This window comes from Vanellus vanellus (assembly GCF_965231255.1).
Source record: "Vanellus vanellus genome assembly, chromosome: 3".
In the NCBI taxonomy this organism is placed as follows: Eukaryota; Metazoa; Chordata; class Aves; order Charadriiformes; family Charadriidae; genus Vanellus; species Vanellus vanellus.
This window is the reverse complement of record NC_138907.1, coordinates 115,460,161-115,480,107: the sequence shown is the minus strand read 5'-3', so window position 1 is coordinate 115,480,107 and position 19,947 is coordinate 115,460,161. Positions and strand designations below refer to the sequence as shown.

Genomic DNA, 19,947 nt, shown 5'->3' with positions numbered 1-19,947 from the left:
ATCTTGAGATAATTAGGAACTCTACAGTACATGGGTTCCTTTTCCCTTACAAACATGCAGAATATTTTTCATGTTCTAAATTGCTGCTTTGCTATGTGGGGGTTTGAGTACAAGAAGTTAGTGGCTGATTAAATATACACTTGATGTGTAATTTCTAACGCAGAAAAGTAAGTTTGATTTGTGATGAAGGTATTCGGAAAACAAAGGTTGTCCTAATCTATGGATGATCAACAGTTAATTATTTGAAGGCTTCGGGGTGTAGGCAATGCCTCTTGTGTGTAATTTGCAGATCCTGCAGCGCTTCTCATTCTTGGAAAATATCGGTGCTTTACTCTTAAAATGCAAAGCTATTCCTTGGTCTAGTGAGAGGTGTCCCTGCCTATGGCAGGGGGGGTTGGAACTCGATGATCTTCAAGGTCCTTTCCAACCTAAACCACTCTATGATTCTGTGTAATAGAATTGTATCAGAAATTCAGTAGAAAAAAAAACCCAACAGCTTGCAATATTGCTTCCATTCTTACTTTTAAAGTAGAGTCTCTGTTTGAGTAAACTTAACTTGTAGTGTTTGTAATTGAGGAGAGATTTGGCAAGTTTTCTTTGATTTGTTCAAGTGTTTTACCAATTATTTGCCCAGTTCAACATTAATTAAAACGAGGGGTTTAAAAACAAATTCATTCAGTCCTAGTGAAGTAGTTGTTAGTATTAATTTGGTTAGGTAAATTTTGTGTGAATAGTCTAAAATTTTCCAAATGGACAACTTTTAAAGTCATAGTGAATAACCCTTACAGAAAATTTGGAATTCTGTTGTACTTAAAACTTCTCAAAAATGGAAAAAATATTTCAGTTCTGAACACAGGAATCAATTACAAAATGGTAATTTTTTTTCACAGAAATTTACAGGGCTTTTTTTAGTTTGTCTTCAATTATTTTCACAGGCTGATCCAAAAGAGCTGATTCAGATGGTCACAAAGCATGTTACTCAGTATGGCTACGCAGACTGGCCTGAAGAAATTGCAACTTTGATAAATCAGCTGCATTACTACAATGAACGACTCCTGGATTTCACTCAAGCTCAGATTCTGCAAGGACTTGGCAAAGGAGTGGATGTGCAGAGATTTACAGCAGATGGTCAGTACAAGAGAGAAACAATACTGGGATTGGCAGAGTAAGTAATGTCTATTATGTTTATTTTCTTTATTTTAAAATGGAATTACTTTAAGCTTTAAATCAGGAAAGTAAATTGAAAGCACTGCTGACCTTTAGAAGGGATACGTTACCAGTTGCTTTAGAGATTTACATTGTAATACTGCTACAATTGGAGCCTTTTCTACTCGACCACTCCACTTAAATGAAATGTTGCTCAAATAAATTGATTGATAACTTTTAATGGAAGCTATAACTCTTTGTTTATTAACTGCTAACATTAAAAGTTAATAAGGGATGAATGAAATCAGAGAGTAAGTAGAGGTCTGATCTTTTCTTTTCATCTCTTCTAAACCTGTCCTAGCAATCTATTAGGGTATGCCCAAGCATCAAAGTTTGTAATGAACTATAGTTTAAAAAGAAAAATTCTAATAAACTGTGTTTTGTTTTTAATAATTTAGTTAAAACTACTGTATATTACAATATTTTTCCCCTGCAGTCAATTGAAGCCTTCACTGCACATTTTGATATTTAGAACGCTTTTGTCTCACCTTTCAGTGATCCAGAATGGAAAAAAAGGAAAGATATAGGATAGTGCTGTCTTTTCATTTTAAAAATACTTTCAATTAACATCTGCATGCAGGTACTTTAAGCTGTGGACAAGTCATGAATATACTTGAAATCTATATGTTTTGAAGGCAATCATGGTTGAATAGGTGCTAGACTGTCAAAGGAAGAGTTCTGTGCAATAAGAAGCTTTTAATGTAATTTTTGATGTAATTTTAAACTACTCTGTGCATAAAGCTTTTGAAGACTACATTGAGATGGTTACAGTCTTCCACCTATGTAGCTACTGATAACTGCAATTCCAATAGAAATTTGTTAGTAAAAAGCATTGATATGAAATGCTGAATAAGAATAGTGGTGTAATCTCGGGTTTTGAACACTAAGCAAGCTGCTGCTTTGCATCTAGAAAATCTATACCTGCATAGATTTTGGCATCTTTTAATGTTTCCATTGGTGTTACCTGTTTTGTATATATTTTTCATTAGGCACGTGTCATATCAGTAGTATGCACTAGGTGAATGTTACATCTTGATGATTATCTACAGTAATTTCAATACAAAAATCCTTCTGTTGTTCTAGATATTTATTCAGATGCAGCATGCTTACTTACAGTCTCATCCAAGAGTCCTTTAGATACTGTCTTTTGTAAAAATAAACGCTATGAAGACCAAGTTCCTTACAGCGAGTAGAGACTGAAGCACAATATGAAAGGGTTAGTAAGAATAAGGCTTCATCGCGTGCAGATGAGAGTGGTAGTTCCATATTAGGCAGTTGCAAAGATCCAATTAATTCTTCAGCTTGCAGCTTCCTTGCTTTAATCTTCTCAGTTGACTCATAATCTGCATTTTCTCATGAAAACAATGTGCAAATTTAATTCAATTGTGTAGCATGTTTTTTCTTAGTTTTGAATTATCATTAAGCGCCTCATGTTTTTAATCTTTTATGAAGTGCTGTTTGCAGGAACCAACACCTGGAAGAGACGGTGTCTTATTTACAAACCAGCTTTGTACTAGAATGAACAGTTTGCTAAAACTTTTTAGCAAATAGCTGTCAAATTTATCTTCCATATTTGGTGTACTGACATTAGAGCTCGTTATGCATTATTTATCAAATATTTAAAGATCTGAGTGCCTCACGGACTTAGTCAAGGTTTTTTCTTAAGCAGTTAACAATTTATTTGGGAAAAATAGAGCCAGGATGTATCTGGAAAGGAATTAGGGAAACTGGAGCAACAATGAATGGGAATTGTTGAGTGAAGTCCCATGTAGCTTCAGGCCGACTATGGTATGTAAGGTTTTTAAATTATTCTTTCACATGAGGCCAGCTTTTGGGTGGCTGCTTCCTCCCCCCCCCCCCCCACCTGCTCTGAGGTCTTCAGCCCTTCAGTCCTTCTCTTAAAATGTTGAAATCAGAAGTTGATTTTAATGATTTAATACAGAGTTCTTCCTTGTCTTAAGTCACTGATCTAAAATACTTCCTTTAAATTTTTTGGTGCTTGACAATTGCACAACTTGGCTTGCACTTATTGGTTTCTCAGAATGATTTTGGTGCATATGGACTAGATCCCTTTCCAGAAGACTAAACCAGAAGGTCCTGAATGAAATCACTTTGAATGTACTTCAGCTCTTATTAGCGAAGTTAGCTTCTGAACCATTGTGTATGCTTTTGCTATGCTGCTGTGCTCTATTGCCAGTGTAGACACAGCCTTTTCTCCCTGATGCATCGCTGCTGCTGAACTTAACAAACAGCCGTATTCTTCCATCTCCTTTTCCTGCTTCAAACATGAGAGGAAACTAAAGGCTCTTGTCTTAAATCTTCATTTTACTTCTCCAAGTTGGATTGCCTTTTTTTTTTTTTTTTTTAAACACTTTTTGGAGGGACAGGCAACTGGATCTCATTTCCCTTTATTATGATGGAATCTAGTGGTGGTTCTAATGCTTTGTGCTTTGTAGCTGATTCATGTCGACAGAAAATGTTGAAGACAGTGATTGTGAGCAAACACATGGACATGTGTGATACAACAGAGATTTCAGAGAACAAGATAAAAAAAAAAAAGGCAAAATTGCTCTGAGCTGCCAAATCTTTACTTCTGTGAGCTTGAAACTAGTCAGCAAAATCCCAGCTGAATGCTACTGTACAGATATATATATATATTTTTTTTCTTATACTTTCACAGGCATATTTTTTTTTATACTTTGGAAATGCATGCTAGCACACAGGCAGGGTGGCCAAGAACCATCTGCAAGAACTGCTTCTGACTTTGTTTTTGCACCAGTCTTGGTGCAGCAACACACGGGAGGTACATCCAAACTGTGCCTGCACCGGAGCCTTCAGTGGGGATTTCTCTGGCAGTCCTCAGGCTCACAGAGACAGCGGTTAGGGCTGGGCCTGAAAAGGGGTGTGTAAAAGAAAGTTAAAAGGTCCTTTACAAGGTAGTGGATATTTTTTCAGCTTTTCACTGTGTAACAACTACTTGTTCTTGTCTTTTCAGTATTATCTTGACAATGAATAACTAGTTACTTTTCTTCATTTATACAGTATTATTTCCTTAAACCTTCATTGCCTTATGCTGCCACTGCATGCCACTCTTAGGACAGAAGGATAAGATTTTAGTAAGGTTTATGAAGTGCTAGGGGGAATGGATCCCACTAGCTCCAAGAGCCGCTCCTGATTTTATGACTGACTGAGTTATTGTGCAACTAAAGCATTCGTATCATCTTCCTCTCTAACTGAATCACAGAATAGTTAAGGTTGGAAGGGACCTCTGGAGCTCATATGGTCCAACCCCTCTGCTCAAGCCGGGCCACCTAGAGCCAGTTGCCCAGGACTGTGTCCAGATGGCTTTTGAATACCTCCAAGGATGCAGACTCCATGGCCACCTGGACAACTTGTGCAAGTGCTCGATCACCCTCACAGTAACAAAGTGTTTCCTGATGTTCAGAGGGAACCTCCTGTGTTTTAGTTTGTGCCCATTGCCTCTGGTCCCGTCACTGGGCACACTGAAAAGGGCCTGGCTCTATCCTCTTTGCACCCTCCCTTCAGGTACTCATATACATTGAGGAGATTACGTCCCGTCCCATCCCGTCCCTCAAGCCTTCTCTTCTGCAGGCTGAACAGTCACAGTTCTCTCAGCCTTGCCTCATAGGAGAGATGCTCCAGGCCCTTCATCACCTTTGTGGCCCTTCACTGGATTCTCTCCAGTAGCTCCATTGTTCATTTCAGAGGTTGCTGTAGTATTTACTTTTTAAGTAGAGGGTTATTAGAACGTTCCTAAAGATCAACTTTTTCTTCTGTCAGAATACTCTGTATCTGAATTGATGATACAAGGAAAGTAATATATTGTACTTTGTGGTTTTTTTTTGTTTTTTTTTTGTTTTGTTTTGTTTTTTTAATTAATGAAAGTACTGAGATCAATGTTGAGGACTAGCCTGCAGAATACTACTCTTAACCTCATCATCTCCAGTGTAGCTTTTCCTGAATATCCTCTGTTATCTTCCCCTTAGCCAGTGGCATGCCCGCTGTGCAGTTCTTGCATCAATCTTCACCATCACTTTAACTAGTAATCCCCTTGACAGTACATCAGATGATTTCTGGAAAAGGCAAAGGAATGTAAGTATATGTGTGTTGTGATTTGGCAACAGCTGTTATGTATCCCTAGTTAAAATAGATCTGCTTTTATGTACTTAATGACAACCTGCACAAACTGTGGCTGCTAATCTGGAATTTACAATGCAGCGTTGTCATGGTACTTCTCCTTAATGGCAAAAAATAGAATAGAGCATCTGCCTCTAAAGACTAGATGACTCTTATGGAGTATTTTTGAAGAAGTTTAGATCATCCTGTTATGCATACGTCATTGCTGGCTGAGTTTAAAAGTGTTCTCCTGTTTGCATTGAAGTATTGAGTCTAGTTTCAAGAGTTTGGGTACAGGGAGCCTTACTGTGCTGGAAAATCAGAGGGAAGGTGCCATGGCCATTGGACAGAAAAGGCAGGATAGCGCGGGGTTTTTTGTGGTGTTTTGTTTTGTTTTTCCTTCTGCTTTAAATGTATTTTAAAAAAAAAAACAAACAACTTCCATTTTTATCAAAATCTATTTCTTTTAATGCTTGTGTTCCACTTGGAGTCCTGCATCCAGCTCTGGAGCCCCAAACATAAGAAGGACATGGACCTGTTGGAGCAGGTCCAGAGAAGGCCACAAAAATGATCAGAGGGCTGGAGCACCTCCTGTGAGGACAGGCTGAGAGAGTTGGGGTGGTTCAGCCTGGAGAAGAGAAGGTTCTGGAGGGACCTTATTGCAGCCTTTCAGTGCTTAAAGGAGGCTTATAAGAAAGATGGGAACAAACTTTTCAGCAGGGCCTGTTATGATAGGACAAGGGGTAATGGCTTTAAACTAAAAGAGCGTAGATTCAGACTAGATAGAAAGTTTTTTTTACAGTGCAGGTGGTGAAACAGTGGCACAGGTTTCCCAGAGAGGTGGTGGATGCCCCATCCCTGGAAACATTCCAGGTCAGGTTGGACGGAGCTCTGAGCAACCTGATTTAGTGGAAAATGTCCCTGCTTATTGTGGGGGCAGTTGGACAAGATGACCTTTGAAGGGCCTTTCCAAACCAAACTAGTCTGTGATTCTGTGATTCTATTCTGCCTCCTTGAATTTACATGGATGTTATTCAGCGTAAAGTGCCTAATATTTTTCGGGGTTTGTTATTACTAAAGTCATCACAAGAAGGTTACTTTTTTTTTCCGTTTTGTTTGTTTGTTTGTTTGTTTGTGTGGGGTTTTTTGTTTTGGTGTTTTTTTTTCAACTATTAGGGCAATAGTTATAATGCAAAGGCTATTCTGGTAGCTGGTTGTGAAGATTTTTCAGCAATATGTTCTTTCATGGCATTGTGCTTTTCTACTCTATATCCTAGATCTTATTTTAGTTCTGCAATACCTGTAGTAACTGTCATAGTGGAATGTAATTATATGTTGGATTGAGCATCTAAAAATCAGAGTTAAGTTGTACGGGTGTGTCAGCTGTTCACCAAGGGCGAAGAGACCCTGTAGACTCCAGCTGTAAGCTTTGTTTAGCATAGATCATGATATGGTGTAGATCTATGTTTGTAAAGGACAAAAAAAGAACTGGGAGGATATGGTCTTTAATCTGGGGGTGGTGGTGTTGTGCTTAACTTTTATTGTCATACATGGATCGTGATGATAATACAGAAAATTTTGTACTAAAGGTTGTTGTTGCTTTGCAAAGTCTCCACCTTGTCCTCCTAGTAATATAGAAGACAATATAATGAGTCTAAGGAAGGTGTTAAACATGATATGCTAAGGTCAGTCCGGTTTATGGAGTAAACTCTTTAACGTGAGTCTGAAGAAGTGATGTGAATATACTCTTGTAAACTAATTTACTGACAATTACAATTGTATTTTGTAATACCTCATGTTGTGTAAGTCTTTTTTTCCTTAGTCCCACATGAGTTTTTAATTAAAGAATCTAAAACAATATGGTCAACAGTATTCACATTAAATACACTTTCAAAAACAGTTGTTTGTGACAGGTCTATTAGGATGTAGTTATAAACAGATAGTATTTTTCTTGGAATTATTCTGGAAAAATAACCCACACTCAAACCAAACCAAACCTCCCAAAACCCAGCATCAGCCTTAGTAGTTTTGTATTGCACCTATACTACCATAAAGACAAAACCTATGTGTGTCTATTTGAGCTGTGATAGTAAAAATTAATATGAAGTTAACTTCAGGCTTTAGTCACTTAGCAGATTCTCCATCTGTTGGGAGATACAGGGATATACAGGAACAGAAAACCAGTTTTTAATATTTCTTGGACATTTTCACACCTTCTTTTAGTCTGCAAATACTAAGACTGTTTCTGTCTGTAAACTAGGAAGAGCTTTGAGGACCTACATACCAGTTGTGCTAAAATGTCTTTTTGTAGGTGTTGCAACTCAATGAAATACATGCTAACTGTGACACATGATATCCTTTGCCACTATTAAAAATGGAAACGAACTGAAAACTGAGGTTTTTCCTTTAGCACAAAGGTTAAGCTGAAACTGTCGTTGAGACCTCAAGTGTATGTGGAGCAGGTGCCTGTCTTTGGAATAGCTCTGTGGTTTGATTTTTATTTTTTTTTCTTTCTTTTTCTAATTTTTTCTTTTTTCTCAAATGCAGCACTGAGCATAAGCAAATGCAAGAAGACACACTTGGATTTTTATTGAACTGTGATTTTAGTTTCTTGGTTTATAAAAAAAATAATAATTCAAAAAGATTGTTACTTTTCTAATGTAAATATTTATTTTCATGTCAGGTCTCAAGGGGCTTAGTGTTTCTTTCTCTTGTTTTCTTTCATGTCTTTCCTCTACAAGAACACTTGAAGAAAATGTCTACAAGATTTCTGTTTCTTTGGCTCAGCGATACAATGTTCCACTTTGGGAAGTTTATATGACCCATCTGGAATTTTTATTCACCGACAGTGGGTATGTTGTCTCCGCTGCAAATAACACTTTGAGTTCTGTTACACAGAAATATGTGCTAACCTAGGAGAAAATTGAAGTATATTGGGGGTAGAGTTTGATTTGTGTTTTCATATTCCTTGTGTTGTGATAGTTTGGCAATTTTTGTCTTTTGATGCTTTTGTAATCATCAATGAATATAGGTGTTACAGGTAAGGATAGAAGTCCTTATGTGTCTTACTGTTCTTATAAGTGCTCCGGGACTTTGTTTCAGTGTGTAGGTTTCCACAGGTTTGAATGCTTAGTGCTCTCTTCTGATAGCAACTTGGTTTGTAGTTGTTTTTACAGTCCCTTGGAATATGTCCTGAGGCTTGATTGTTTTTATATAATTATTTATTTAAAAAAAAAAGATTTTGCTACTTACTAATGTCTCTTCTACATAATAGCGAAGGAAATAAATATATTGGAGCTTCCCATTCACATCATTCGTCTATTCATCTCAGTTTCAGTTTTTGATAGAAGCCCCTTTTTTTACAGTATTTCCTTGGAACTGTTCTAGCCTACAAGATTATGGCAGAACAGACCTGGCATTGGTGGGGGCACGGGTGGGATGTTTTTCTATTCCGGAATTGGATCCAAAGCTTTCTTTTTTTTTTTTTTTTTTTTTTTTTTTAACTTTGACATCTTGTCAGTCAGACCAGTATTTTTTACCCACTGAAAGATGAATAAACCCATTTGATGACACACTAAGCTACTTGCCTGAAAGTGCATTTGGATGACAGTGATGTAGAGCCCCCTGTGTAATACAGCAGCTCTTATCTACTGTTCTGACAGACGTGATCAAATTAGTCTCGTTTGTTTCAGATTTTAAATTCTGAAAGCAGCTTTAGCTTACAGCAGTATTTCTACCTCTCTTAACATTAACTATTAATTAAAAAGCATTAAAATGTTTTATAAAACGTGAAGCGTTAAAAAACCAAAGCCTGATAGATGTTGGTGCAAGGTCTGAGAAGATGAAGTAGCATTCTGAGATTTTTGTTGCTTCCTCCAGAAAACAGAGAAGTCATACCCTCTAAATTCTGATGCTGCTAAATTATTTAGTGCTTTAAACAAAATAGACAGTTAGGGTATAAACATGGCAACACTGGGGCGAATGTGAAAGAGCCAGATGACTTCTCTGGGACTAGAGTGTTACCTAAGGTATTTTGCAACAGTTTTCTCTCATTTTCTTTGTTCTTGTCCTCCATGAGTTAGTATTCATAGAATTCTGAAATCACTGAAGTACAAAGTAACAACCTTTTCCCTAATGAAATTCAAAAAAATCTTGAAAATTGATGTATAATAGCATAATATGCTGCTGAGCATGTTTTTGTTATATCATAATCTCATTTTAAAGTTGATTGACAGCATATGGCCATTACGGTATATTTTAGCCTTGGGATTACGGCATTAATAATGCATGCCTTGTTATGCATTCATTCTGAACTGAAAGAAGTTTATTCTAAGACTTAATCTCTTTAACCAAATATGCAGTATTTCTATAAGCCACTTTATGTAGGAGAAGCTCAAAAGAAGCACTTACATTGTTTGTATTAACTATTTCTTTGATTACTTGATGGCAAATAAACATCGCATGTTTTTCTGTTGTGCTGTGAATGTGACTGATGAAAATTGTTTAGAATTACATTTTTTTAAAACTTAATGGAAATTTAATTTTCTTTTGTAGAATTTGATCACATTTTATTACCATAAATCTATAAAATGCTTTTTATGATTTCAGTGACAGGAAATTTTGTGTTTGCCTGTCACAGAATCTATTATTCAAGCATCTTTCTGAAGAGCGTAATGAACCCTTCCTACCCACCACCAGTCCTGCCCCCAAAACATGAAGCAAACTTCTGTAGATCCTGTTAATGTAATTCAATGTCCATCTAGCCTTTAGTTTGAACTTCGGGTGTAGACAGAAAAACGTATTCAGATCACACTCTTGAAAGGTTCAAGTGTCTGTTTTGTCTGACATTAAGAATGAATGATGCCTTATTTCCATTAATGTTGTGCTTATTTCAATTCATATGGTAGAACACTTAACAAATATCAAGAATTTAGAGAATTAAAATAATATTTACAAGGTTAACAACCTAACTGGGGTAGATTCTAGATGTTAAAAAAAAAAAAAATCTCAGAAATAATTTATTCTCCCTCAGAAATCAGAATCATTTTTAACTGAGAGAAGGTTGTGTTTGTGGTGTTTGCTGCAAGGAAATCATCTTTAGGAATGAAACTGAGACAAATTTTACTTGGATATCAAAGAGAAACACTAACTTACATGGGGCATTTATACTCGGGAAAAATTGATGTTGAAATTCTAATTTAATCAATGTTAAAGGTAGAAGAAAATCAAATGGGATTAGAAGACATCAGATTTCCAAATGAAATGAACCACCTAACATGGCATACGATTGGCCTCTGGGGAGAGTCAAGGTGGTAGTCATCTGTAGATTACTTCTTTCCTCAGATTTTAGGTAAAACTTTCAGTGGAGAAAGGTGTAAAGTTAAGATGAGACTTCCTTGGTATGCACCCATTTTTCTCCCAGCTGAGGAAAAAAGGAGTGATTGCATTCAGTGATCTTTTCTGTAGTCAGCTGGAGGTGTCTGAATTCATGCTGTGAAAGAGCTAATGTATTCTTTTCAAAAGGGTCAGGAAAAAAATTTCCTGAAGCAGTGAGACTGGCTGAGGTCAACCCAAGGCTCACTGATCTTTTCATAAGCTTTCATGGATGACAATTTGAGAAGCAACTTGATAAAACTGTCAAACGAAATATGCTGAGCATGAATAATAGTGTCAAATAGATTAACTAGTGGGCAAGAGCCAATTTTCAGTGATAATATCTCTCAAAGCATGCACAGGTGCTCATCAACTACAGAAAATAGAATGTAATAGATTGGGAGAACTTCTAATTGGGCAATAGGATTTTCTAGCGTCATTCAGCCGCAAGGGGTTTTTTATTTGTTTGTTTTGGGTTTCTTTTTTTTTTTTTTTAAGGCTTCACGAGCACATTCTTTGGAGGTATGTCTACTTTTACATATAGCTATATCTAGAGATGCAAAATGCCGCTTTGAATCACAGTTAAGTGTTCATGACCCTTAATCTGCATGTCCGAGTCAACAGATAACGAGGTCAGGAAACACGAGAGCTCCTTAGCTTTTGTTTATGGGCAATAACAACTATCTAAATATTTATGAATGAGTATTTACTCTTTCAAAATGTCTTACAAAGTTGAACCTTAAACAGAGTAAAGTATTGTCCTGTCTCCCAGGTGTGCAGCTGAAGAGTCTTTCATGGCACATCCCGGCATTTAAAGCCAAATTTCTTTCTAAATGCAGGTTATCGACATTGGAAATAGAAGAAAGAGCACAAAGCCTTGGTCTCTTTGAGACTTTGAAAACCAGTCCTGAAACCTTACACGAACACATGGTTAAATACGTGTACCCAAGTATTGAAGGTAGAGATCACCAGCGGTTGCTTTATTATTTTACACTCCTTGAAAATTGTGGTTGCTCAGACGTGGTGAAGCACGCTCTTAAACCTGAAACTCACGTCCGACTCTTGAAAAAATTTAAAGCAGTTGCACCAGGTAGGAGAGTTCCTTTTTCTTTTCTTCGTAGCTGTATTCATTACTCTGTTTTGTGAGTGTTGACCTGCTCATGCTTACCTAGATTATACTCTCCAGGTAATGTTTTTTTTCAATGAACGTATCGGATGAATGCAAGTAATTTAGTAGGTTAGTTGTATCTTATAGCAGTAAGTTCCTTCTCTTTGTGTTACTGGAAATTTAGTTTCCTCTATCACAGCAAGCAAAAAGTATGTAAAAACAGGTTTCTATTGGTGATACAAGTTAAAATTATTGGCAGTGGTTCACAGAGAATTTTTAAAGAAAAAATACAGACCTCCTAGAGCATAATTTGTAACACTTCAAGTTTAACATGAATGTCCTCAAAGAACTTAAGACAGTTTACCTTTCAAAAGTGTGAACTACATGAGGTATCAGGAACTTTAAGCATTTTGTTTGTTTTAAAGAGGGTAATTTTATTTTGTGTTTTATCCTTGATGTTACCTTTTGCTTTTGAAGAACTACAATGTTATTTGTTCTCCTACGTTATCAGACAATGCCTATAAAAAATGAGCTGCTGGAAAGCACTCGTAAAATTTTGAATAACTAGTTTCAATTTGCTTGTTAGTCAAGTATTAGCAGTATCTTGAATTTCAGTTGAATAACTCCAAATCCAGTTTCAGAATGAAAAATACGCACTGTATGAGATTACCTGCTGTGGGGATGAATTAACTGTTCAATACTGGAACCTCATGTGTATCAGACACTAGTTGTGCTGCAGAATTTGGAGAGATTGTGCATATGAAGTCATTGCAGGAAGGAAAAAAGGCATTCATTTTAGGGGGGAGGAGGGCTTACCTTCAGTTCTTATTGATGTGTTTAAACACTGGTGCTTGTTGAAGAAAAATCTGTCAAGAAGTTATTTGTTTTCAAAGTGTTTTTAAATGTTGCTCAAAAAAAAGTCCTAGGATCATACATCAGACACAAATTAATCACTTGGTATGGTAGAAAATTAAATCTACTATATTACACCCTTAATTAAAATTCTCAGTGTTCAGCATAGTTTATAGATAGTAGGCAAGGTGTATCAAAGTGTTTGTAGAGGCTACAGGCCCTACGGACACGAAGGGAGACATGGCAGTAAAAGTCAGTTGTCTTAGGAATTAAATGCATAGAGAATAAGGTTTTATTGTTGCTAGAAATATAATTTGCAAGGGTTTTCTTCCTGTAGGAACCAAAGTAGTAACAGGATTCTTGCATTATATAGGTATTCATGTAAATGGATCTACGTGTCCTGTCTCTAATTGACCTTACTTAGTTTACTGGTGGTTAGTGCCTTGCATTTTTGCTGAGATAGGTAGCAAGTACCAATTGTTACATGATCAGAATTCATCTCTCTGAATTAATGAAGACTTATGTCTTGAAGGTGCATGAGTTTTTCTAGGCTTTATATTAAAAATTAGTGGCACAATTCTATATACATTCTTCCTTCTTTGAGAATTTGCTTTTTTAGTTTGTATCAATATGTAATGTTAAAATATGTTCCAGGGATTGAGAGTTTTCACAGGCATCAGGACATCATAAAATGCCAGTGGCACCTGTATGCAAACCTGTCTTCCTCCCCAGTCTGTCAGAATGCATGATTGTAAAAGGAGATGGAGTAGAGTCTTTCTAGTTTTGCAGATTCTGGTTTAGTACTGATTATTTTACACATAAATGTAGAGTTTGAGTAGATTTAACTATGAATTAACTTATTTTGTTTTCCTCTTTCCCCTTCTGTCAATAGGTCTTAATTACAAAAAGCTAACAGATGAAAATGAAAACCCTCTGGAAACACTGGAGCCCATCCTTACAAGTCAAAATATCTTATCTATTTCCAAACTGGCTCCCAAAATTCCTAAAAAAGATGGCAGCATGCTGTCATCAAGTTCTGTTTATGCTGTCTGGTTACAAAAACTTTTTTGGAATGGTGATCACCATCTCATTAAAAAAATACCAGAAACCATGGATGAGTGGCTACATGCATATGATATGTGTTCAAAGTACTTGGATAGACTCGATCCAGATGATATCATCACTTTTATTGATGAAATTACCTTTTCTTCAAAAGCTGTCACAAAGGTAAGCACATATATTGGAAGAATTTCAGGCCTCAGGTGAGGCGCAGCTGAGTTTAGTATCAGAGAGAAAGTCTCAGCAAATTTTTAGATTTTTCATTTTACAGTTTTTAAAGATAAATTCATAAACGTACCTTCTTCTGCCTACCTCTTCTCTTTATGACTGCCAGTATAAAAAGGTTTTTTATTCAGTTAGAGGCGTTAGCTCTGTGGATAAGAGGGTTTTTCACGGAGCCCCAAAATCTCTGTATTCTCGTTCAGAGAATACACAAGAATAAGATATTATTCTTGTGTATTTATTTATTTTACTTGTGCTCATCCGAAAATTCATTGTGCCGCAGGCTTGTGTTTAGTACCAGGCTTTTGCATTCTGAATAGGATGCTCCACAGAGGAGCGTTCTGGGCCAGTGCATATGGTTTCTAGGCACTGTAATAATATAAATGATAAACTCTGTCATAATCTCCATCTGGCTGAAAATCTGTTATTGAAAGAACGTGCTTTCATGTCCATAACATACATTACCCGATCTGCAGTTTCTTTTTGCCCAGTGAAACCTACTCATAAGGATGTTTTTAGCATAAAGTTTTGCCCAGGCTTTCTTATGTATCTTTACTGCAAAGCACAAAAAAAGAGATGAGATTTCTTAGATATTTCCTTATTAAAAGATCTTGAGATGTCTTTACTAACTTAATCTGAAATGAAAAGATGGTGAAGAGGCGGTGTTTTGTGTTTTTTTTTTTGTGTCTTTGTGTCTGCTCTATTCTGAATTCTGCTCATTTTCCACAGGTATTTATTCACCGTGTTCAATGAGGTGTCATTTGTTCCCTATCTGGGTATTGTTTTAGTGTTCCCACAATGTTAATATAAATTTATTAGAACCCACCTGGCCTGTATCTGTACCAGAACTTGGTGAAAAAATTTTGCTTTCATTGAAATCCTGGGAAAATGAAAAGCTTGTGTCAGAACCAAATTTATGCTTTGGTCTGTCTGTCATGCTAGACCACCAAATTTTATCGCTAGTTCCGTCAGCTGTCTCTTAAGCCTATTCAGCAGAATCACTGTCTTGTTTGGCTGTTTTGATCCTTTTCATCACATAACAGTACTGAGTGTTTCATGCTTACCAGGAAAGACGGACACTCTCTCCAAGGTCTCAGTTGCCAGACCTGACCCTGGAGTGAGGTAGCCAGGGGATGACTGTTGTCTAAGGAGAAGGAAATAATTTCTTCACAAGTGGTCCCCGCTCGTGACTACTTGAAACTCTTGCTGTTAATGTATCTTGGGCATTTCAAGATTATTTCTCCTTTATTCCAGATGACTGATGCAGGGAGAGGATGGATAGCCTCCACTCTGTTAGAATCCTGAACAGAAATAAGCGAATGAAAATAAATGTGCTTCAAAACAGATACAGAGTTTCTCCACTCTCTGATGATGAGTAGGGGTAGCAGGAAGGAGATATTGATGGCAGAGTTATTGTGGTTGGTGGCCAAGCAGAACTTTGCAGCAGAAATTTGTTAGCTTTTTGGCCATGAAAGATACTCGAAGTGTCTGAAACAGTTGGTCAAAACAGCTGATTGAGTGTGTCCCCTGCACTGGGTTTGGGAACGAAATAGTTGTTTAACAAGCTCGCAACTGGTTTTGCCTCAGGATCCCATCCAATTCACAAGTGGAAGTGTACAATGAAAAATTATTGTTGTAAAACCTGAAAACTTGTTTCTTAGAGATCACTTTCCTCTAACTTTGATCTGAAAAAGGCTTCATACGTAAAAGCTGCCTTTGCCTTGCACCTTTTACTTAAAATTTTATCCTGTTTTGAGGCTGATCATGCAATCACTCTTTTAATGTCTAATTCAGCACTTTCTTCCAAGCCCAGTTCTGTGGCCAACTACTTTAATATATCAGTTTCCCATCCCCGTAACAGATGCACATGTCTGTATTTCATGGAAGCACTGATATTTAGTATACATAAAGGACTGAAAAGAAAACATGGTCATTACCATGAAATAATCTCCGGTGTCACTGAGATTGCTGTTTTCTCACATAGAGAAAATTGGTGGAGTTCTTTTAAGTGGAGCTTGAGAGGAAGCTTAAAGTGAGATACTGTAAGTAGGTTTTTTAGGAGTGCTGAGAGGTGAATTGGCTCCTTCCCCCTTTGAGGTGGGGGGAGAGGCAACTGCTGCACACACATACCCCACACCCCTCCACCCCCTCAAAATTTCAAAAGGGCAGATGAGGAAAGGAGAGAGAGTGTAGTCTAGGGAGGTTATGAAATGCACTCTATCGTCATCGTGGAACAGCACCTCCATCTAAAAGCTCCTCTTGGTCAGGAACAATAAAGAAGAGTCTTGAGTGGTGAGGGGTAATGGGAGGTAGCAGTGTAGGCTATGTGACTTGAACTTCAAGGGTACCATTGCTGTTGTCACCTTAGGAGCTTAGGAAGCAGACATCAGAATACCCCCCACTTTTTCAATACATGAACAGCAGTAAGGAGAAGCAGGTGACGGGCCAGCAAAGCAGTAGGAAACTACTTCTACTTGTGTGTCGCTCGATATGACGCAGAATGTGGGATCAGAATGCATAATTGTACAAAAGGGACTGAAAACACAGGGATTTAGTGCTGACTTCTGCAACTTCTTGTTCTTACAGAGAAAGACAGGAACATGCGGGGCTTTGACAGGGTTCCTGTTCTTTGCATGTCTGCTTCCGCTAGCTCTTCTTTTTACTTCACTTTTTAAAAACTCATGTTTTAGCATGAGACACTTCATTTGCCTGTAATGTCACAATAATTACAGCATGGAGCGTGGATTTGTAAAGAAGAGAGGGCAGCTGGAGGTCCGATTTGTTACAGAACCGTCCTCCTGGTCACATAGAGAAGCAGTTTGTATTTGCATTGTGTGAGGATGCTGTAGCTGCTAATGGCAACATTTACTAGTAGCACAGAAGGAGAAATGGTCATCTGAGGGGAAAAGAGGTAGTACTGAAAACTGAAGGATAATTAAATCTCTGATGAGTTGGGCCAGTGGTGACTGAATGGAAAGGTGGATGAATGAGCAGTGCTTGACTGGGCAAAGGAGTTGAGAGAATGTCTACATTGGAGAAATGGATGGGGAGTTTGCACTTGTGAAAGGGCAACTAACATTGTTACGCTGACATGTAGTTTAGGGTGTGACGAGGTTTTAGGTGGTCTTAGCTCTAAGAGCTCAGAGATTGTTTTCTCCCATGTTTCTTGCAATCAGTAGAAATGAGTTACCAAAGAAGTAGTCATCAAAGTTTGCTTCCACAGTCAGACATTCAGTGGAGGCCACTTAATCTTAACTTTGATAAACTGAATGGACTAATCTTAGGAAGTTTTCTGCTCTTTTTTTTGGTGTGTGTCTGTTTTTTGGGGGGTGTTTTTCTTTCTTTCTCTTTTTTTTTTTTGTTTTTTGTTAGGTGGGGGTGTTGTTTTTTTTACTTTTTTCCCCGTCTCTTCCATTATTATCACAATTCTTCTTTGGACCCAGTATATCTGCATCCATCATGAATTGGAAAAGGTAGAGATTGATGCAAGATTCCTGTTGCATTTGTGGTAAATGAAATAGGTGAAGTCCTTTACCCTTCACGGTACCCTCCTCCCACATTGAGAGACTGAAGTATTGACCCTTTGACCACAGCAGCTCACTGCTGCAATCAGGGAAAGGGTTCCTGCTTGTGGCACTTCTACTCAGAAATGCTTTTAATTCTGAATAACTATTAAAGTTTTTATGACTAAATATTAATTCAGTCCACCTCCGGCTTGATAAACATAGGCTGCTTGCATGTATGGAACAGATTTCTTCCTAAAAGGGAGTTATTCTGAATATTCAGTGGAACTGCTGCTTATACTTTTACATGCATTTTGAGTCTGTCATCTTATCTTTCAGCAGCTCTGTTTGCTTTTAAATAATGCTGACTTCATAGGTTCTTAATTATAGTAATGATCATATCAACTTTTTTTATCCTTATGATTACCCATTTATTCCCCTTTGTGATCTGTGTGAAGCATTTTAGGTAATTTGGGGATTTTTTTTTTTTTTTTCCTTTGTTGCCGGCATTTTGTTCATTGTGCTAGATAGTCGATTATGTCTTCAAAGAACCATCTGTTTCAGACCTCATAGGTCATTGCCCCGATGTTTGTTGCTTAACAGTACTCTGAAAAAAAAAGCCCAAAACAATGAAACAAAACAAAAAAAAAAAAAAAACAAACCCAAAACCACAACTGAAAATAATTTATTTTTTAATCGCTGTGTTTTCATTATTGAGGACATGCTGCAAATGGGGATGGGCACAATATGTTGATTAGGAAGAAAAGACTACAGCTTTAAACAGCAAGACTAGAATAAAAAGCAGTGGTATCATCAGCTAGGTCTCTTATAGAGAAAGAGAAGTTGAAATTTTCCTTACACAGGCTCAACCACGTTAATTCAAAGTATGGCTAATGATATTTTTTGTTTACTATTCCGTCCTGTATAACTCCTTTTACAACTTCTGATGCAAAGAACAAACTTTGCTTGCAACTTAATATTTTTAATTGAAAGGTTGACTCTTATTTTCTCTGAGTCAGTAATGCTTTTTTGATTGTTTTCTTCTTGCTTAAGCAGGAATACAACATCCACATTTTGACCACACACCAAATGGGTGAGGAATGGGAACCTGTTACAACTGGATATTAACCTGCATAATTTTCTCTTTCAATTTTAATGACTTTAAATGCCATTTTTAATGACTGTATAAAAAGCTCAGTTTAAAAAAAAAAAAAAGCTCCAAGTAACATTCAGTATCTTTTATCTGGCTGATTGAATTCTTAACATTGTATAAAATGCTAAGGAAAAAGACAGGGCACGACATTGCCTGAAGATATACAAGAAATGTGTTAATAGTGTTCTTACATAGCATGACTGGATTCAGATGTTACCACTTGAATTACTTTACATCTTTTTATCACTGTGCTCCAGTTCAGTTGGTTTGTCTTGTCTGACCTTGTTTTCTTCATGGGTATTGACAGTACCTCTTTCTCTGATATCAGTACATTTTTAGATACCTTCTTGCGCCTCGCCATTAATATAGTTATTTTAATTACATCTGCTTCAAGACTGCATAATATGAAATTTCATGAATAATATCTTTTCTTTAACAGGTTCCTTACACGCATTAGAACTTTTACATTGATCTCTAGATGAACTGTAGGTAGGGATGGAGTTACCTTTCTTCATAACAGCCCCTATGGGGCTGTGCTTTGCATTTGTGACTAAAACAGTGTCGATGGCTATTGCCACCAGTGTTTTGGCTATTGCTGAGCACTGCTCGCACAGCGTCAAGGCTTTCTCTTTTTCTCAACACGCCAGCCCTGGGTACGCTGCAGGGAGGCAAAAATTGGGGAGGGGACACAGCTGGGACAGCTGTCCTGGGCTGGCCAGAGGGGGCATTCTGTGCCATGTAACGTCATGCTCAGCAGTACCAAAGAGGGGGTTGGAGGGTGTCTTCGGAGATGGTGAGTGATTGCCTTTGCATCACTTAGTTTTGGTTTGTTCAGTCCCCCCCTTCATGTATTAAGCTATTTTTATCTCGATCCACAAGTTTTCTTGGTTTGCTCTTCTTTTTCTCTGCCCCCCCTAGGAATTGGGAACCAGCTTTTCTTGTTCCATAACTGTTTAACCTACTTCTGAATTAACTAATATACTTTGCTTTCCATTCTAGTATATCTGTTTGGGTTGTAGCTACATGACATTTGGTTGGTAGAGTATATAAAGCTAGAATTTAGCTGCAGAGATGGGAACTGAACCAAACTGTTCTGTCTAAGCATCAGGAAACATTTTTCATTAAGAAGGTGACCAATCACTGGCACGGGTTGAGCAGAGAGGTGGTGGAGTCTCCCACGTTGGAGTTATTCAAAATCCATCTGGATGTGGTCCAAGGCAACTGGGTCTAGGTGGCCGTGCTTGAGCAGGGGGTTTGGACCAGATGCTCTCCAGAGGTCCCTTCCAGCCTCAGCCATTCTGTGATTCAATGTTTCTGGGATCCCAGGTTGCTGT

General features: G+C 37.5%; 1 protein-coding gene across 1 annotated transcript in view; it reads left to right on the top strand.

Annotated features, from left to right (window-relative positions):
- Positions 1-19,947, top strand: part of NBAS (NBAS subunit of NRZ tethering complex) — a gene marked incomplete at its 5' end in the record, with an annotated part of 193,283 nt that overhangs the window by 112,060 nt on the left and 61,276 nt on the right. Inside the window, 4 exons of the mRNA XM_082481713.1 lie at positions 936-1,165; positions 8,085-8,195; positions 11,556-11,806; positions 13,569-13,903. Coding sequence (XP_082337839.1) covers positions 936-1,165; positions 8,085-8,195; positions 11,556-11,806; positions 13,569-13,903 — 927 coding nt within the window. The remainder of the gene's footprint in view (positions 1-935; positions 1,166-8,084; positions 8,196-11,555; positions 11,807-13,568; positions 13,904-19,947) is intronic.